General features: G+C 37.7%; 1 protein-coding gene across 1 annotated transcript in view; it reads left to right on the forward strand.

The window, feature by feature from the left end:
• The window catches only part of BOLL (boule homolog, RNA binding protein), a 33,176-nt gene extending 20,980 nt beyond the window's left edge, over positions 1–12,196 (forward strand). The window contains exons 7-11 of the mRNA XM_063118573.1: positions 1,029–1,100; positions 1,571–1,618; positions 2,898–3,026; positions 5,400–5,498; positions 12,038–12,196. Of these exons, the coding sequence (XP_062974643.1) occupies positions 1,029–1,100; positions 1,571–1,618; positions 2,898–3,026; positions 5,400–5,498; positions 12,038–12,196 (507 nt within the window). The remainder of the gene's footprint in view (positions 1–1,028; positions 1,101–1,570; positions 1,619–2,897; positions 3,027–5,399; positions 5,499–12,037) is intronic.
• Positions 12,197–21,346: the final 9,150 nt, after the last annotated feature.

Here is a 21,346-nt window from a genome sequence, read left to right on the forward strand (position 1 = left end):
AGCTTGGAGCGCTGTCTCCAATCTCAGAGGGGGTGGAGGGGAAATCCCCAGTATCATCCAGCTCCTTGGAGTATGTCTGAGGGCCATAGGATTGCTCCCTTAATGGCATAGTGTCTCTTTTGGTGAAAACTTCACATAGAGCTTGGTGCCAAATCTACGTGGATTTGTTAACAGTTGTGCAGAAATTTAAGAAGTAACCAACAGGTTACTGATACTTTGCTACTAAAAAGATTTAGAACAAGGTTGTACATATAAAGTTGTTTATTTTATTATTTATTTATCTATTTATTTATAAATTTATATGCCGTCCCATAGCTGAAGCTCTCTGGGCGGTTTACAAAAGTTAAAAACAATGAACATTAAAAACAGATATTCAAAATTTAAAACCACCAAAAGTATAAAAAACAGCAATATCCATTTAAAACAACTGATTTTGCAGTGAAATTCTGTGCATCTTTATATGAAGTAAGTAGGATTGCATTCTTTGGGGCTTACTCCCAGACAAGTGTGCATTGGATTCCATCCTTAGTCTTGTTCAAAACTTTGAATTTTACTGCCAGTTTCTACATTTAGGCCAAATGCATTCCTATTGTTTCTTGATCACTTAATCATAGTTAAGTTATTAACAGTTAAGGAGTGCCATGTGGGCTCACCCCCTGCTTTACCATGCAAATTTGTCCTGTCTTTTCAGTATTAACTAAGGTGTTACGCACAAAGGTTAATGTAACCACAGTTTGAAAAAAGCTTCAAACCCTAATTTCAAACTCTCTGGTTTAAAGCTAACCATAGTTTAAATTAGCTTTGGTGGAGATGTAAGGCTATATTCTGAAAAGGGGGAATTTACACTGGGTGATAAAGGGGCATGGGACCATACAAGCCTGGATTGCACTCCTGACCTTTTATTCAATGCAACTGTTTTGTTAAAAAAGAAACATATTAGTGCTCTAGTAGAGTTTATTTCTTATTAGTGTTTTAAAAAACCAGAGGATAGCTCAGTCAGATTCTAATGGATTTTCTCTTTTTTAAAGTCACGTTCTATTTCTAGTTCTCCTGTGATGGTAGCTCAGCCTGTTTATCAACAACCTACATATCATTATCAGGTAAAAAAAATCTATTGGTAAAACTTTGGCAGAAAATAAGGGGAAATTGTAGTTAAATAGGATTATGATTGTTTGTGATCACAGTTATTATAAGAACATAAGGAGGGCCATGCCGGATCAGACCAAGGATCCATCTAGTCCAGCACTCTGTTCACACAGTGGCCAACCAGCTGTCAACCAAGGACCAACAAAGTAGGACATAGTGCAACAGCAGCCTCCCACCCATGTTTCCCAGCAACTGGTGCACACAGGCTTACTGCTTCGGATACTAGAGGTGGCACATTAAAGAAGAAATATTGTAGAGGTTTCCAAATGCATCTACTGTGGCTTTTATCAGTTCATTGTAATTCACTTTGCTATGTTAAAGTAAATGTTTTCTGCATTTATTTTATTTTAAAAACTGTGTATATGTGGATTTGGGGGTTTGCCCATGCAGTATATTAGCACACTTTTGTTTTCAATTATCATAGGCTCCTGCACAGTGTCTTCCAGGACAATGGCAGTGGAGTATTCCACAGGTAAATCATATTCAGTCTCTTGTTTTCTGTTCATTTGTTTATATTCCACTCTCTATCTAAGAAGCTCAAAGCAGGGGAAATGGTCCCCTTCTACTACTTCTGTTCTTACAAAAACTATGAGATAAGTCGGGCTAAAAGATAGTGACTGTCCTGATGTCACTAGTAACCTTTGTGCCTGAGCAGGTATTTGAACTCACTACACCTTAATAGCTGTATTTATTGCTTACTGTTGCATTGAAGGCACATGGTGATGCCACATGTGGTATACTGATCACCCTTGGCAGATGTGGAGCTGGCTTGGAAGGATTTGGAAGTAGATAGTTCGTTAAATTTCTTCTCCGCTACCGTGTTTCCAGTAGGCTTCAAACCTGATAAATTCACAGCTTAGAAAGATTAATATTATACTGTTTCAAGAATCGCTTAAAAATTGGTATAGTAATTACATTAGCTGATGTACATTAGTTGCGATTGTATCTAGAACACAGTTCCAGCTAATTGCTTTATAATTGCTTGTAGAATTTTGGAAGGCAGGAATGGAGAGAAAGTGGATAAGTGGGTGGGGAAAAAAGAGGCAAAAGGTGAGGTCATATATAAGCAGTTCAAGCTAGACTGAATCTGTATAAAATATACCCAGAAGTATAAATATTCTACTCGGGGTGTTGCAGGGATTAGAAGTAGCCTCATCTTACCTGCTCCCATCTGTGTTCAGTTGCTTCTTCTAACCTGTGGCCTCCTCAAAGGTGTATTGCCCTAGCCTAGCTGCAGAATAGCAGTACTGAAGGCCTTTGGCTGTGCAAGTGAGGCGTTGGTATGTGAGTGGGGTTAAGCTCCTTGCCGTTGGTTTGGTTTGTTGTTTTGGTCAGAATAATATAGCTTACAATTTGGATTAGAAGTTTGAATGGGAAAGTCATATTTTCTAAATGAGGATGGGCTATTTAGGATTCCTGCTTGTGGTAGCAATAAAAGAAACAGGGAGCATGGGGGCGTGGACAACTGGGGGGAAATGCAGGTCTCCGTCATTCCTTGTTTGGACCATATTGTTGAGATATAAATCTTTTTTTATTAAATTTGCATTTCATGATTGAAAATAGTGTTTATGTATTAGTCATGTTTGATCTGGTTCTCCATTTTTAGTTTTTAATGTTCTTTTGGGGACAATTGTAATAATATTTTTATATATATATATATATATATATATATATATATAATTTCCTTCTCTAGTCTGATTTTTCTGAAAGTTGAAGGGCTTATACATTTTCCCGTCTTTCTTTTTTTTTAGTCTTCTGCCTCTCCCACCTCATTCTTTTATCTGCATCCTTCTGAAATTACTTATCAACCACTGGAAATTGCACAGGATGGTGGATGTGTTCCTCCTCCTCTTTCCCTAATGGAAGCTGCAGTTCCAGAGGTATTTATATTCAGAAAAATATTTATAGTCTGCATCTGCTCTATAAAATTAACCATTTCTAGATGAATTAGACCGCAAAGAGAATATATGCAGAAAGTATTTGCTCCTAATTAAACATTTAAGAAATCTGTTGGATTCCTCTCAGTGATGGCTTGGCCACTAGAGGGCAGATTTGTGTCTCTGTGCATAGGTGTCCTCACAGAGCACCTTTTCTCATAAGATAGAATGGCAGCCATTCACTTATATTAGAGAAATTAAATAGAAATACTGTTCAGGTAGGGGAAGGTTTGCCCCCCATGATTATGTTTTCTTGCAAGTGAGCAGCTTTTGTCTCTTCTCCCACAATCTTTACTGACTGCAGATCCTTTATTGAGCTTGCTTCTATCTGTTCAAGGTAGTGGGTGGGGAAAAAACCCTGACCTGAGTTCTGTTCCTTTGTCATGCTACAATATGACAGAACCCAGTAAACTGACTTTATATTGTATACTAGTAAATTCAACTTTCATTCTGCAACCTTAGGTACATATTCCTGATTGCTATTAGAAATCCCACCTACCACCAATGTTTAGTCAGGTGTTTGAAGGCGCAGTGAAAGAATTGATTTAACAAAATACCCTCTCAATTTAACATGTTTTGCTGAGGTCTTTCTGTGTTCACTCAAGCTCTAAAATGCCAGAAAATTACAGCTTTTAAAGGAAATGCCCATAGCAGACACACTATTTAGGTGATATGGATATCATATCTGTGGTTAGCTCCAACTTTACCACTACCTTGAATTTGATGGCTGTCAGTGATGGAGTGCTGAACTTAAGCCTCAGATGTCTCTGTTCGTTGCAATAGACATTGGGTCTCCAACTCAACACTCATGGGTGCCATGACATCTGCAGGGACCTCCATCCATGAAGCTTTCCATTTCCTCCCTCCTTCAAAACTTTATTTTTAATAAAAACATTGAATAATGTTGGAGTGCCAGGTTCTTCTGTTCTTCAACTTGCCACTGAGCAGCAGGCAGGAAGAGAAAGAAAGGGTTGCTTCGTGGCCCCACCCCATCTTCTTCTATCCACACAGACCTTTCCTTTTTGTTCTCTCTCCCCCTCTCTCTCTCTCTCTCCCCACTCCCAGCCTCTAACCTTTTTTCTCTCTTTATCGGCCTTTTATTTTATGGTTTCTCTTTACTTCCAGCTTCCAGCCTCACTATTTCTTTCCCCCCACCGCTTTATCTTGCTTTCCCCCACCTTCTAGCCTCTCTCCTTGCTTTTTCTCTCCCCTCTATCCATTTGCCTTACTATTTCCTCTTCCCTCCCAGCCTGTAACCTTGCTATTTCTCTGTCCCCCACCAATTTTGACTAGCAAGGCCCCCATGGAAGCCGTTACATAACTAATCACATCCTGCAGGGAAGCCATTTTGTGGTGGTGCCCACAGAAGTTTCTCAATTTCCCAAATGTGCCCACGAGTCCAAAATAGTTTGGGACCCCTGGAATTGTCACATAGATCAGGTTTGCACAATCAAAATAAGCCATGGACTGTTGTAGAGTTATTAGAAGCCGCACCCAATTCGCCCACCACGTGCATCTGACACCACCATGGCTTATTTTGATTGTGCAAATTGGCCCATGGAGTCAATGTAACTGAAGCTATCATTCAACTGAAGCTACCATTCCACATTATTTTGTTAATTGATTTTGGTCCTATTGAATTGAATTACGTTGTTTCATTCCACAATCTGGGAACTATTTTTTCCTCAGTCACTGTTTTAACATAAATTATTGAACATATCATACCTTTGATACTCATCTATGTGGTATGGAGATAAAATGGGGAGGAGCACATATTTGCAAGGAACAAAGTGTACTAGTAATAGGCATTCCCCCCCCCCCCCCCCGAAATATGTTACCTCAATAGAGAGATGGCTGATTTTTGCACAATACCTGATAGGCTAAATAGGAGTAATTTTGACTCTCCAGTAGATGGGCCAAAACTCTGAACTCCATAAACAATCTTATAATTTACAGGATGAATAAAAATTTGTCTTGCATGTTAACAACATTTTTTATTGTCTGTTTTGCATTGTTGCATGCTTCCTCTGATTATTTAAATACGTTGTGCATCTTTTCCAGTCATTTTGGATCCTCTTGGCAATATATATGTGAAAGTAATAGTCTCAACCTCTAACCAACAGCATGCAAAAGAAATTTAGAGGCAAATTTTTAGCTCAGGGTCAGTGGGTTGTTGGATAAGTAATTAAATGTGAAAAATAAGTCCAATGAAAATTACCTTCTATTCATGTGTTTGCTATTCACATGCTGACCTGCATAGAAGTTTTTTTAATATATTTGTTTTAAAATGGTTTTAAAATATTTGTTTGCATACAGCCATATTCCGATCATGGAGTTCAACCAGCATATCATCAAGTTTATGCTCAAAGTGCCATAGCCATGCCAGCCCCTATGATGCAGCCAGAATTGATTAAAGTAAGGCCTGTAATCTTTGTTTTACTTTTGGGATGTATCTTAATGGACAAGGGAACAATTCAGAATGGAGAGGTGATAGAAAGAGAAAGGCATAAAGCCTCCTTTACCTTACAAAAGTATAGATATTGGGTTAAAATTCAGCATTTTTGCTCATGCTGGCAAAAATGGGGAGGCAGGAGCTTAGTTTTTGTGAACCACCCAGGGAACTTCGATTATTGGGCGGTATAAAAATGCAAATAATAATAATACTCTGGATGACTGGGACTCCTGCAAAACAGATTTTCTTAGGACACAAGCAGCTGCAGGGGGAAGAGGGAATCCGCAAAAGTTTCTCCCCACCCTCTGCCAACTGGATCCTTCTACTGTATCAAATGTCTTTCTTCAATGGAAAATGCCTTCTGTCTGTGAAGTGTGGATCAAACCCATGGCTTTTATTTTGGTTTTGTTTGATTGTAGACCCCTGAGCTTTTGGAAGGGTATGGTGAAATGGATTGCATAAATAACTATATTTATATATAATCTTTGCTCTGCCACTTAATGGTTTTCCCCCCTTATTTTACATGTTGAAATTTTCTGAAACGTTGTTGGTATATGCAAAATATTTCCTGTAGAGGGTGCTAAAGTATTAGATGTTATCACTAACAAAATTTAATAGGAGCTAATAAATATGAAGCTATGAAGTATGGTAATTGTAGAAGTAATCCAGCTGCTTACAAATGCTATATTTCTTGTATTCTTCAGATCTTTAAAATCTTTTAAATTTAATCCTCTGGTATCATTGTGTTAATGGCAGTGTCAGCATGTGAGGTGGGATCGAAACCAGGTTGGGATGAAGGCTCTGCTAGCAGTTAGCAGCTGTATGTCTGCTTCTGCCAATTTCTGATGCCTGCTAATTAGGGTGCTTACTCCTTTCCCCTCACTACTCAGCAATAACAGTGGAGTATTTCTTTCTACCGTCACTTCAACTCACCTGCCACCAATGTACTTCAGTGTACATCAATGAACATCAAGATATTCATTAAAGCTTTCGGTGAATGTTTGTGTGAGTGGTTCAGGAATACACAATGACTACTATAAAACATATATTGACTACAGAGGAGAGAAATCCCGTGAAACATTTGTAGTTTTAATTAGACTTATAAATCCAGTTTATGATAGCCCTATGTTAACGTATTATTTACTCATTTTCTTTAGAGTTTTATTGAATAAGAATAAGTATCAGTTCATTGCGTAGATTTCAGGTGGTAGTAGAATCTACTTGAGTTATGGTGCATATTTTTAGTGAAATATAAAGGGATTTAATGACATAAAATCAGTCCAAATATATCTACTTAGCTATACCCAGATTTGCCTAGTCTTGATATAGTCACAAATAAGGCTTGCAGATTCATTGCAAGTATTTTTCTAAACTTCCTAAAAATAATTGTATACGCAGTTCTGTTTGCCTACACTGTTTTCCAGCCACGACTTCGTAGCCAAAAACTGCACAATGTTTCTGTTTCTTTCTCTTTGACAATCTTTAGTCAGTTTCTTTTGCAGCTTTAATCCGCTTCTGTGGGCTTATTGCCTCTTGAGTAAGGATGAGGAACCTTCCCCCTGCCCCAGGGTGCCTTCCTGCTCTGGAGAAAATGTGCAGAGGCCAAAGCTAGTGGTAGGAAGGGCCAAAGCCAAAAATGGGTAGGAACACCCAATTTCTCTCCCTCCCTCTCTGCCATACTTACTCTCTTTTCTCTCTCTTCATCTTTCACACATACACATCCCATTCACATATGCATCTATCTACACTCCATTCATATATATGTGTGTCACATACCCTTACATATACACCCCACCTACCTCAGTCTCTCACATCTGATCCCTTGTACTGTTCAGTTGTTTTTCACTGGAAAACCTCCCATATTGCTCAGTCATCTGATGCGAAATAGCTGGGAAGTGGTGTAAAAGATGGTAGGTCCTGCAAGGAGAGGCCAGTGGGCTATGTGGTGAGGCCCCGTGGGCTAGAGGATCCTGACCCCTGCTTTTCAGACTAGAACAGGGTGGGATAACCCAGGCCACATAAGCCATTCAATCAGTATGTCTGTGTATGTGCATCTCTGGGCTCCTCTAAACGAGCCTTCTAGAGCACACTCATGACTGGCCACTGATGGAAATTTCTGGGTTGATTACATGATGCTGTAAATACCCAGTGCTTCTCTCGTTCTTTAGAAGGATTTCCTCACCTTGAAACAGGGGGAAACTAGTAACGAAAAGATCCCCCTTTTGTTTCAGCATGTAAAGAGGAAATCATGCGATAAGAAGAGGCAGACCGCTGCCATTTTGTGGCTGTACAAATGAAACATATAGAACTCCTGGTTAAAGGGGGAAAGAGAAGTATGTGTAAAGGGAGCATGTGGTGATCATGGGATGAAAACAAAAGCAGAAAGCTGCAGTAAGTTGCAGGATTTTCCCTGATGTAGAAATGTTATCTATTTCTTCTGTACAGTATGCCTTTCCGTGTAGAAGCATTCATATACCAAATTGAAAATCTCACTTTTTTTAGTTGTCCAAAGGGCAAAGTGAATACCTTTCTGCCCGGGTTAATTTGATTTAAATCAAACTGTTTTAAATCGCTTTTCTGAAGGACTCAATTTTAATGATTTAAATCACAGTTTAAATCACTAGTGAGGAAGATTATATTTAACCATCATTTTTTGTAGAAGTACATTATTGTTTAATATAACCTTAATACATATTCAGAGATGTAGGTTTCATTAGAAGGAGGGTATACACTGAGCAATTATTCTGAATTTTTTCAGATTAATTTTCATCAAAAAATGAAATTATAAATTTGGTCATTTTAATACTAAAGCAGAATGAACTTGTAAAGTCGTTCAGGAGATGAATCTTCTCCAACTGTTTAATTAATCGTATTTTGTCATGATGTGCACAAAACACCACTACCAAACACATTGTTTATTCTTCTGGTTAGTTTTCTTCTTCAATAAGCAGCAATATTAACAAAAGACGCACATGAAATTTTGAATGGTTAACTATTTCAGTTTTTAGATGAATGTAAAGTTCTTTTTAAAAATCTAGGCAATTTCAACTGCAGCAGGTTGTCATGATTGCAAGACAATAAAGACATCTGCTGTGTAATCCACAAAGTTTTATTAAACAAACAATAATCTCTTCTCACCTGAATGGTGTGTGAACGCTAGGACCTATGCTCTAAGCTTAATTTGACCAACAAAGCAAGGCAGTTGCCTTCAACTCAAGCAGGGTTTGCATGTCACTTCAAAAATAAAGACACTCAAATTTGTCACAACTTGGACACCACAGCTAATGCAGTTCCATTAGTAGAGGTGTCCAGAGCATCAACTGGTTCAATTTTGTTGGATTACTTTCCGTTCTTAAAGCCTGAGGATGCAGACAAGGTTTTAGGCCAAGTCCAAGCAGATACCTGTGTGCTTGACCTGTGCCCTTCATGGCTTATTACATCTAATAGATGCCCTGAGATCTTAATGATAAATAAATAATAGGGTCTTGTAAGCAATAAGATTACATAGGACCTATGCTAATCCGTTCCCCTTACCCGCCATGGCCTTTACTTTACTCAGTTTTCCCTCCTACGCTGATAGTGTTCTACTGGTGCAAACTTTTCACTGGCAATACATACGACAGAACAATTATGTCACTACATTATTGCCCAGTAGGCATAAATTGGAGAAAGACATTACCTGGAATCAACTTCTTGTTTTTAAGATAATAATGGTTACTGAGCAACTACTTAAAATATTTCATAGACAACTTTCAAACAATTATTGCAGTAAAGTCTGGATTTAACTAGGGTATGCATAACTAAGGCTAGGTCTGCTACAGCAGTATACCAACTTGTCTGTGTTAAGCTTCAGCTTGTTTGCCCTCATCCAACCCAAAACTGGTTCCCAAGTACCTATCCAAGAGGTCCACAACCTCCGTGGAATTAGTAGGTGGAAAACAAAGGTAGAGCTGTATGTCATATTGGTGACACTGCAGCCAAACTCCCAGATGACGTTTCCACAGCATTTTCATGAAGATTTTAAATAGCAAGGAGGAACAAAAGGCCACAGGGCCAAAGGTTCTATGATTTAATGGCACAGAATGACTGCCTTCAGTCTTTTGTTGTATCTGTGAAGAGTTGTTTCATCAAATAAGTTTTCTAGGATTTACCTTGAAAGAGATTACATGGTGGATTTACTTAGCATATATGCATAGAGAACTTCTTTTCTAGCCCAGCTTTAGACATATATTACAAAAGAAGTAATTCCATTTCATTGAGTAGTTCATTAGTTGTGCCTCACTATCTAAAATAATCATGGGGAAAATCTCTAGATATTTACTTTGGAATGTAGGTCCATAAGGTAAACACTAAATGTCCTGTTGAGATAGCAATTGACCATAGTGCCTGTCTAACAAGGGTTTGAAGAAGCAAATGCACTGTTTTTGGCATTGAAAAGTATTTTATAGCAGTTTCATTATCATTTTAATCAAACTGGTGGATCATATTCAAGCAAATTGTATGCCTTTTTTAAATTACAAACAATTTTAAAAGATCTAAGTAATCTCTATCCTCAAATTTTAATGAGACCCATTCATTTAGAATCTCAGTCTTGTTCAGCTGGTGTTGATGAATCCTCTTTGTGACATTCATTATTACTGCCAGATAAGTAAGCACTGAGGATAGATGAGTTATTTTATTTATTTTATAATAAAAATTTGTACAGATAAGGCCTTATAAGTAATCATCAGATCCTCTTCAATATTGCTAATAGAAAATCGTGGAATTTTTACTTTTGAAAAGTTAGTACTAAGCCATCATTGTGGTTTATTGTAAAAGCCCTAGAATTAACAGGTGGCTTACTGCAATTAAACACCATCTTTTCAGATGGTTTTTGAAGACTGGTTGGAATTACATGACTTTTCAATTGAAAAGTCCTTCCTACTCAGATTTTTTTTGGTACTTGCTTCAGTGGGATATTTGAAATTATAATGTTGTTAATATGATATTTTCATGTTGTAAATCAATGTGTTTTCTTAGAGGCCACGTTTTTGTCTTTCCACTTTCCTTAGGGGCAGAGTTTTATATTTTTATTACATTTCTGTACTGCCCAGTAGCTGAAGTGCTTTGGCTGGTTCACAGCACTTAAAACCATAAAACACAACATGATAAAATACAATATAAAGGCATACAAATTCCCAGTCAGTGAGGGAGTGGAGCAGGCTGGAAAGGGTTATCTCCACTTCCATAGAAGGCAGGGCCAAACAAACAGACATCTTGCCACCTGGATGGGAAGGACCCCTCTCAGTTGTCATTCTTGGCTCTGCCTTCATCAGAAGTGCAGGGTTGATTGTTTGCTCCTGAATTAGACTCGGAGCAGTGACTTCTATCTTTTCTACTCCCTCCGTCAATTCTTGGATACGCGGTAGGGTAAGCAGTAGCACTAGGGAGTATTCTGAAGATCAGTGTGTGACTTCTATATCCTGTCATCCCCAGGTCAGAGATTTCTATGTGGAGCAATCTTCTTCCTTTTGAGCCTCTTCGCTCAATCCCAATGAAAGTTTCCATGTTTGTCGCCTATAAAAAGGGGGACCTAGGAAGGAAAGTTTCTAGATCCACCATTGCTAGATGGGTACATTGCTGTAACTTACTCAGCTCAGTCCAAGTCTCCCCTCATAGGAATTACGGCTCACTTGGTACACAGTGCAGCAACCTTCTCAGCACTACAGTCTCAGGCACCATTGGAAAATATTTGTAGGGCAGCCACGTGGACCTCTCCCCCACGTTCATACATCATTATAAGATTGGTAAGTATGCTTTGGCTGAAGCATCATTTGGGCTCAGGGTCCTGCAGCAAGTTCTGTAGTGTATGCAGTTGACCCACCCATCAAAAGAATAATGCTTTGGGACATCCCTTTCCTGCCTGCTCCATTCCCTCGCTGGCCGAGAATGGAAAGCTGGACTTACCGTGAAGTGGTGTTCTGGTCAGCAAAGAATAGAGCAGGCCCCACCCCAAGGTTTATTATGCATACAGTGTTGGTTATGAGGTGTATGTTTGCACAGTGCCCATAGTTAGTTAGGGACTCTGCTCAACAGTCCTCTAAGCTGATAGTTTTCGTAGTTGATAGTTAATTTTCTAAGTTAATGTTGGACAGGTTTTTTCTTTCCTAAGCTGAGGCGAGCCTAACAACTGAGAGGGGTCCTCCCCCTCCAGGTGGCAAGAAGTCTGTTTGATTGGCCCTGCCTTCCACTGAGGTGGAAATAACCCTTTCCTGTCTGCTCCATCCCAAATAAAAGCCAAAATAAAACCTAGCATTGTAAAGGTTGAAATACAGTAGGAGATTTAAAACAGAAACTGAAAGAGTAAAATGCATGGGAAAATAAGGTCTTCACCTGGCGCCAAAAAGAGTGCAACATAGGCGGCAGGTGAGGCTCTCTGCGAAGCTTAAGAGTTGCCATGTATCTCCTTAACATTTATAATAAACTGCTATTTTGAAATGTACAGTTTTTTCCTATTTTTTAGGAAGCCAGGATACACTCTGTGAGAAGAAATTTTTCACATCCGTCATCTATGACTTTGAAGCCTCGATATGCCCGAAGTCCTCATTTTCATCCTAGAAAAGAATACAGATCAGATGAGACAATGCTTACTACACCTTCCTCTACAGACTCTGTTAAATAGAACCTTAGGTACCTAGCAAATAACTGATATGTTAGCACATGGAGGTATGTAATTTTGTAGTGCCTCACATTTATTGAGCACTGCTATAGCCAGACGGTCCGTACTTTTTGTGAGGGAATAAAAGATCTTGCATTTGTAAGCATTCAGTTGGGAAACAGAAATTGCAGGATAAAATCATGGTTACCTTTTTTCGGTTTGGTATACTCATATGGTGACACAAGACTTCTAATTTGTAATATGTAGATTATGCATGCACTGTTTATTAATGCAGTTTAAAATCAGCATATTTCTATTACAAGACATACTTAAAATTAATTTTAACCTGATAGATTACAAGAGCAACTACAATCTTAAACATAGTTTTTGCTAGACTGAAAATTCATGCTATATTGGATTCTATTTTGGATAAAATTCATGCTATATTCAACATTTCCTTTTAAGACTATTTTTGTTTTCTATAATTTCGTGCAAAAGCTGTTTTTTGCACATTTCAGTTGAAATCAAATCTGTCTTTTTTATTTGGAGATTTAAGAGTTTTTAAAGCTCCCCTTTTAAAAAAAAAAAAAATCGCATACCCCTAAAAATAGGACCATCTGCTTGTGTCCACATGTTTTGTGGCTGATACTTTTCTTAAACATATTAAATATTACATGTGTTTATGGCACTATATTAAACGTGAAAAATAGAAAGCTTTGTGTTAATAATACAATATATTACAGTATTTTAAAACTTGCCTTCAGCTTTTGACCTCTCTGTGTGCAGGATCAAAATGAATCACTGCCTATATCATGTACTGAGGAAGAATGCAATTTTCCTCTTCACTACAAGGATTAGAATTAATTGTTTATTCCATGCTTTTCTTTATAAGCTTTTAGTTGCAATATCTCAACTTAAAGTTATTCTGGCAGAATAAATGTGTGTTTAATTGTAGTGGAAGCCCAATTCTGTTATTGGCACAGTAGCCTTTCATTATTTTATCCATTCTTTACATTTTAAGTTCTTCAAGTTCAATTTTTTATTTCATCTTCTCAAAAGTGAATTTCGACTTGCTTTAAAGTTTAATTTTGTTTTTATGCCAGGTAAGGATTTCATACAGGCAATATTATAATAGTATTTACATCAGCAAAGTAACATTTAAATAGTTTATTTAAAAACTACTGATGTTATCTTTTACTTGACTTCTATGTACAGCTTTGTTACCTGTTTTGCTTAGAATGTAACTGTCATTACATATGACTGGAGGTAAGGAGAGTAAATTCAGACTCTTACTAACATTTTATTTATTTTTCTAGTAACATGTTCACTCTTAAAATAGGTATGCACCTTGATCGAGCAGAAAAAAAGATCATATGCAAAATAATTTATACCTTTTGTAAAAATGTTTACCCAGCAGCTATCAGATTTTTAAGTAGTTTTTATGTCAAGTATAAATAACTTGAACTGTTGGGGATATCAGTTTAATGTTTCTGTTTTTATATTTACAGAGGTTTTAAAATATAGCTATATAAATGTGTTGACATCTCTTGAAACTGCTTCATATATGTAAAAGGATTTGCTCAGTTGTAAATATCCTTGTAAACAATATAAAAGTAGCCAGGAGAAGGCCATGTGTTCTGTTATTTTGGCCTTATTTATAAGTATATCATGAAACAGTTGTACATAACCCATGTCATCCAAGCAATCAGGGTCACTTTTAAATCTTTTGCTTGGGTTACCATTTTTACTTTGTATAAAAGAGCATTATTTTCTGAAAATAGTTCACAGTGTTCAAAGAGTGCTTGGTATCTATAATTGCAGTTTAGAAAACAATTTTATTCATACTTGAAATCCTTTGTTCTAACTGCTTGTGTTATGGAGTTATTGATATGTATATCAGGTAAAATAATACCCAAAACTTTCCATTTTTGTTAATTCCATTTAAAAGAACAATATAAATGTCAGGATTGTTTTATATGTATCTGTATTTGGCCAATACTTAATTCATACATACAAGTATAATAGAAATAAGTGTCAAATTAATTTTAAAAAGTCCATATACTTAATTCTAGGGGTTTATTCCCAAAAGTAAGGAAGCTGCCTCTACACTCTCGTTCTGCAGTATAATCTGGGCGGTCACTATTCTTTTCAAAGTGCATGAGTGTTTTAATGCACATCACATTACAGAATTTGGGATAACAGAGGGACAGTCCAATTATTTTGAAAGCTAGCTAAATCTAGTACATCCATTTCCTCTTATTATGTTTCGCCATGGAAAACAATAACTCTTCAGTCTAGTGTGCTTTCTGATTTCTTATTCAGCCATCTCGTTTGTGTGTTGAGTGATAGCAAGCATTGCCAATGCCTCTAATATTTATTATAGACTGAACTTTATTGTTCTGTATTAAATGTCCTGATTTTAAAACTTTTAATTGGGATACATAGCAGAATCACATTTGCCATAGATGTAAAGGTAAAGAGATTATTTGAATAATTTGTCTGCATGATCATAACTCCAAGCATATTTTAAGAAATAGATAAACGTCATAATGTTAAATAAAACAGGACTTTCCTATTATTGGAAAAACTACCTGTTTTGAATTTTTGAAAAAGCTTGAACACCATATTGTTATTCATTCTTCTGAACCAGAAAAAGTTCAGCCTGATCATAACACAGTCATTTGACCTATCACTTTGGTATTTCTTTATGTTTTTAATATACTATAAATCCATTTCACAAGATAAACTATTATACAAAGTGCATTCCGCTAATAATTTAGTCAGAGGTAACAGAACACATGGCTTTGCATATATATATATTATATCTGTGTTTTAATATAGTTTTACAAAGTATGTTTATTGTAATAAGTGTTTATATAAGTGTTAAGGTAAAACAGTAATTTCAGGGCACTTGAATTAATCCTCATATAGTGGCTGGTTTAAAAAAAATGCTGAATATGACAAGGAAAATGGACCAGCAATACGTGCATAAAAATCTACTAAGAAATGATTTTTTATATATATGTGCCAAGTCTATTATTGTGAAGCTGTTATTTTAAACAGAATGTTACACTGTGTAAAGCATTTTGTTTGGAGCTTCATAATTCGACCCAAGTGTTTCTCAGATCCTTTGATATAATACTGCTATAAAATTATTTTAAAATGGAGTTGAAAGCAAGGTACATAATGGTATATTTTGTAAAACCGTTATTTTCATTGGGATATACAGTACTTTTATTATAATTATAAGGAAGCTTTCAAAAAATGCAGATCATAAGCAAAATGTTTTTAAAGGTCTGCATTGCAATACAAATAATATTCTAGGTAAAGTGGTGAGCTGCCTGCTTTGTTAATCTACTCCAAATGCATTTACTGTAGTTACTTCATGCTTAAGTTAATATGAATGTACAGAAAATGTTTTATCAGTAATTTCATAGTACTTCAGAGTTTTGCAAACCTGTTATCTACTGTTTTGTTTAAGCTATGGGCATTATCCAATCAACTTGCAGGTGCAGAAGTAGAGCACAAAGGATTGCCTTGGGCTCAGTAGAGTCCAGTATCATTCCCTCCTTGTCCGCCAGCAATTTGTATGAGGGCAAGAGGAAGAATTAAATAGGGTCTGATGGACTGCTTATTCAGTGGCCTCTTGCACCATCTGTGGGTACACATGGAAAGGGGAAAGCAAGTCTCGGTTAAGTCAGTGAGAATCCTCTGTTTAGGGGTTCTACTCTTGCACTGGACTGGATTGTGTCATGAATATATAATGTACAGTAACAAAATAGGTTCCTATAGCTTGTACCTTTTAATAATAAAATTTTTTGTAACAACATTTCATCTAAATAAAGCATTCTTTATCTACCATTTGTGATGAAAATTCATAAAGGAAACAGTGTCATCAATAAAATAAACTTAATTTCCTGGGATTTTATAACACTGTAGTATCGAGAAGCAGAATTCTTGATGGGAGTATATTGTAGTAAGGCACAGAGTCATGGGATATTTCCATTTTTTATGGTTACCTCCTAGGAGTTAAGGAGGAGTCATTGCTCCTCTACTAGTATTTCAGACCCAGTGGATGAGATCTGATATGGCTGGAGTGTGGAGTGAAGGGGAGAGAACTGTGGGCTCAAAAGAGTGGTTTTGTGTTGTGCTCAGCCCCCACCTCTGCTTTGCATTTCGGTTCTTCTGCAAGTTACTATCTTTTAGCTTTACCAGCTTGAATTCTGTAAAGCAAATGTTTTGTGACTGACCCGGTCTGCCACAGCAGCCATTTTGTGAAAATCCAAGTGTTCATCCTAAGTGGTCAGAAAATACTATTTGAAGAATCACCCCAGTCTTTGTAGACCATGGGTGCACAACCTCAGGCTTACAGGCTAAATCTGGCCTGCCTGGGGTCCCAAATCCAATCCTCCAAGGATTCCTTTGATAGCCATACTCCCTTTCTCCTGAGCACCTTTGGTTTGGTGATTTCCTAGTTTTTGAGCAGTCAGAAATGCCACTCATGAGGCTGTGGTAATAGTAACAACTTTACGCTAAAATATGCTGATATTTTTGCTAGTTTGGGCCTGCCCGATTTTGCTTTTGGCCCTGGGAGCTTATCCAAAATTTAATTTGGCCCTCAGGCCAAATTCAACACTGCCCGTTACAGAACCATCATTAATTCCTTCACTAAAAACCCTTCTTTGTGAAGACATTAGAGTTCTTGTGGCAAATCACTGACTTGGCAGCGCCTCCCAATGCTGTTGCCTTGTGTTCAGCAGAGTTCCACTGGTACTGGAGGAAGGTGGCAATTTTTTTTATTTCCCCTGCAGCTCCCATACTCTTCCAGAGGGTTGGAGGACCTTCTGGAACAGTGTGGGAAGTGACTATGTTTCAGGCAGCTTGCTTGACAGCCTCAGATGTCCTGCATGTAGAGCTGGCTGTGTGAACTTGTGGATGCTGGCATACATAGAGGACTGGATAATTGGATTTCCATTCCAGGAAATGTAGATTCAAGTGCCACCTTTGGCACAGATTAATTTTCTGACTTTTGCAATTCTTATTATGCATAAGCGTATAGTCTACTTCCTCAGCTTTATTTTGGTTTGTTGTGAAAAGCAAAAAACAAATTATTTTGAACTTAGTAAAAGAATCCTGTCCAATCACATGCCGTTGGGAAACAATGAAAAGTGTTGATAGCATTAATACTTCTAAGCATACACCAGAAGTTGAATTTGATAAAATAGGATGACTGCCTATGGGTCTTCCTTGTACATTTGGAAAACGTAGGTTCACATGTGTTGTTTTTCTGTGGCCAGGAGCCTAAGAACTGTCTAACTAATTCCATGTGACTTCAATTATGTGTTTCTAACACCCCAATGCCACACAATCCCAATTTTATACAACAGTGAAACTAAAGGAACTTCCAAAGTATATTTACATATCTACTTTGTTGTTAATAGAAAGAAGTTAAAGGCCACTGGGTATACCTAAAAGAACTCCTTGGAGCCCAGTCTACATACTTTCTTCTTCGTGGTCTCTGTGCATCACACATATGGGCTCTGCGCCTGTGTGGAGCTACTATTGGGAAATTTCTACAGATGAGATTCATTTGGTGGGAACCCTCCCCCACTCCCCAGTGTGCATGTCTGGGAGGGTTCCTGCCCAGCTCCTCAGTTCTCCTTCAACCGCCTCACAGCTACATCGTCGGAAATTTCCTCAAGTCAATAGAGTTTTTTCTACTCAAGCTGAGTCTTTTCCCTATCTTTTATACTTACCCTTTGTTCGTGTTTATTCTTAGCTTTTCTTTTTCTTATTTAATATATATATATGTATGTATGTATGTATGTATGTATGTATGTATGTTGTTTCCTTCCACTGAGGGTGCAATTTTATGCATGTTTAGACAGAAAAAAAAGTCCTGCAACACCTAGCATCCCTTCAGGCAGCCATGCTGGCTGGGGCATGCTGGGAATTGTTGGACTTTTATCTGTGTAAACATGGATAGGATTGCACCATGAAATTAGGTTTTATGTGCCATGATTTATATTCTATCACCATTTGCAATAGGGGGTGAAGGCTCAGGAGAATTTGGCCCAGTAGCTTAGTGAGTTCTAATCTCCAGCAGAAATATATTATATACATTTGATTATTATTTCCTATGATGTTATCAGACCTATCTAATAGTCTCAGTTACATTACAAATTCAGTTGTGTGATTTGAAAATTACTACTCTGCTACCAAGGCTATTTTTATCAGGAAAAGAATGAAAAGATGTACATAAACCCTAATCTTTTGCCATACAAATATCAACTTTGGGCCTCTATTGATGTTGTGAGGCCCACATAAATCTATTCTTGGAGAGCAGGAGGATGAAAACATTTTTTTGAAATGAATATTTATACATTGGGTTTTTTATACTGCTGTTTATTTGAAGGTCTCAATCATTCATACAGTAAAATCAATCAAACAATAACATCACTTTAAAATTAAAAGCGTTGAAAACAACAGAGAATGCCCAAGAAAAACAAGGGTTAAAATACTTGAAATTCAAACATATGTAGCTAAAAGGCATGGGAGAATAAAAATGTTACCTGCTGTCTAAATGCTAGCAAGTGTTGCCAGGTGGTGAACTTCCTTGGGGAACAAATGCTGCAGCCAGGTTGTCAAAAGAATGCCCTCTGTAATCACCTGTCTCCCCTCACATGGCAGCTGGAGGAGTGACCTTAGCATATGGGGAAGTTGGTATCGATGAATCTGTTCCTTTTGATACTTGGGCAGTATCCTATATTGCTGCACTCCTGGGCCAGTTCTATACCTTGTGTCATATTACAATCCTATCATGGTAATGCTACTTCCCTCTTTGTGCATTTATACCTTGTAGGACATGCAATGTTATTTGTTGCGGCATTTTGGATAATGTGGAATTAAAAGCAGGAAATCACATAAGGAGCATCAGCACGGGGGAAATCGTGTTTCCTTACCATTGCTTCTCCGCCCATGCGTTCGTTACTCATTGCTGCACATGGCCCAATCAGTGGGCCGTTTGATTGTGCTGCTTCTCGTGGCAAGTTCCATCTGAAAAAATAAGTTGGACTTACTAGGGTGTTTTGTTTTTTGTCACGTGAAGAAGGCTAGAAGGGGCGGGAGGCATGCGGGACGCAGACGACGTTGTGAGAGGGACCTGCAAAAATCAGTGCCCTGCAACGAGCATGCAATAAAACGCTCATCTGATGACGCCTATGAAAGCGGGATATGGAATGTGCCCCAACAGTTATCAGTGAACTTCAATACCATTATAAAGCAGTAGTGTGGATCTAACCCTGCTGTGTCTATTGCACAAGTGGGATACACTGTTTGTGCAATAGGAAGGTAGCACTTCCTAAAGCAATCCCAGAAATGAGCAGAAACACTTGTTTCTAGAATGGGTCATGTCAGTGGAGCTCCCATGAGTTCCACTGATCTCACATTCAAGAAATGAAGATTTCAGCTTGTATAGGGATCTATGCTAATGGTGGGTCCTGCTAGCCCACAGGCAGCATTGGATACTGCTCCTGGGTCCCAACCATTGATGGCTTTATAGGTGAGACTATCATCTTGGATTGGGCACACGTGGCTGCCAGTGGAGCTTTCAAAACTGGTGAGAGATGTTCCCATTGAACTGTCCCATTTAAAATCCTCACTGCTGCATTCTGTACCAGCTGTAGTTTCTTGACTACCTTCAAGGGCAGCCCCATGTAAAAGATACTGCATTAGTCTAAACAGGAGGTTACCAGAGCTCTTTTGCCTGGTTCTGATTTTTTTTTTAAAAAAAAAAAGTCTTCTAGTCGTATTTTCCATAGATATAGATATAAGTTTGTGATATTGCAGAGGGTTCTATTGATTGAAAGAAAATGTTTTTTAACAAATTTAACAGGACATGCCTGAAGAGAGAAAGATAATATCAGAACAGTATGAATCATATGTTTGTTGTCATCCTATTAAACAACAACCTTGTAAGCGAAATAAAAACAATTTTGGGCCAATCACACAGTTGTGCTACTAACAGCAGATTTCTTTGAAAGTGCTAGGATAGTCCTAGCAGTTGGCTTGCTAGCCAGGGGCCTGGAAGCCTTTGAACAATGCAGTTGATAACACTGTGGCTTTGCTTAACTAAATTGCATGTACTGAAGAAACTAAAACAATTAGAAGTAAATAGTTTTAAATCCGCTGCTTCAATCATTGTTTGTAAGAAGCTCTCCAAACAAAAGTTTTAAGAATAGTTTTAACTATAATTTTGAGAACACAAGGATGTAGGAGGGACGCTTCCTAAGGACCATCTCTTAAATAAATCAAATCCTCTCTCTGGTTTACTGTGATATATATTTCATTCCTGCTTTAAAATAGGAGTTATCAAATGTTGGGCAGTATTTTATTTATGCTTATTAAATTTGTTGGCAATTACAAATGTGATTTGTGTTACTCTGGCCAAGAGAATATTAGGCTCTGCTAGCATTGTGGGCAGTTTTCCAGCTGTCCTAGGCAAAGGAAGTAAGAACCAAACTCTCACATTTAAAATAAGTGTCTGAACTGCTTTTCATTTACTTTGCTCCCCTTTGAGTTGCCAGAAGCAATTTCCTCTTGAAGTTGACTTCCTTTCTGGAAACGATTTTGTCTCAAACCATGCTGAGGCTCTCTATTGCCATTCTTTGACCAACTTGTTCTTTTTATTCCCTTTCTTTGCTACAGCACCAAAGTAGATCTTCTGACTGTAAGTAATCATGCTGAAGTTTTGCTGTAACTTTTTATTTTGGTTCTTTTCTCGCATCATTATCAGCCAGCCAAGAGGGAGAGACAAAGCACTCATTGGTGCCCTCTGCAACAGAACACTGCTAGGGGGCTGGCTGTAAATTGACGTGGCATGGAAAATCTCTGCTAAGTTTGTAGCACTTTGTACGTTCCTGTAAGAGCAGGGCAAGTCTTGCAGAGTTTGTCGCCTGAAATCGTTAAGGATTTTATGCCTGGATCTAAATATGGATAGAAAATTCTTTCCTTTTCTGGCTTGGGAGCTGAATAGTCATCTTTCTTTTGGTTTATGGCTAACTATAAACAGCATCTAAAACAGATTCCTTACTTTTTTCCCCCTCCAGTCAGACAGATTTTCTAGCATATACCATTTCTACCAACCCCTTCTTCTGCAGCTTACCATTGCCCCAG

Source organism: Elgaria multicarinata, chromosome 2 (genome assembly GCF_023053635.1).
Source record: "Elgaria multicarinata webbii isolate HBS135686 ecotype San Diego chromosome 2, rElgMul1.1.pri, whole genome shotgun sequence".
In the NCBI taxonomy this organism is placed as follows: Eukaryota; Metazoa; Chordata; class Lepidosauria; order Squamata; family Anguidae; genus Elgaria; species Elgaria multicarinata.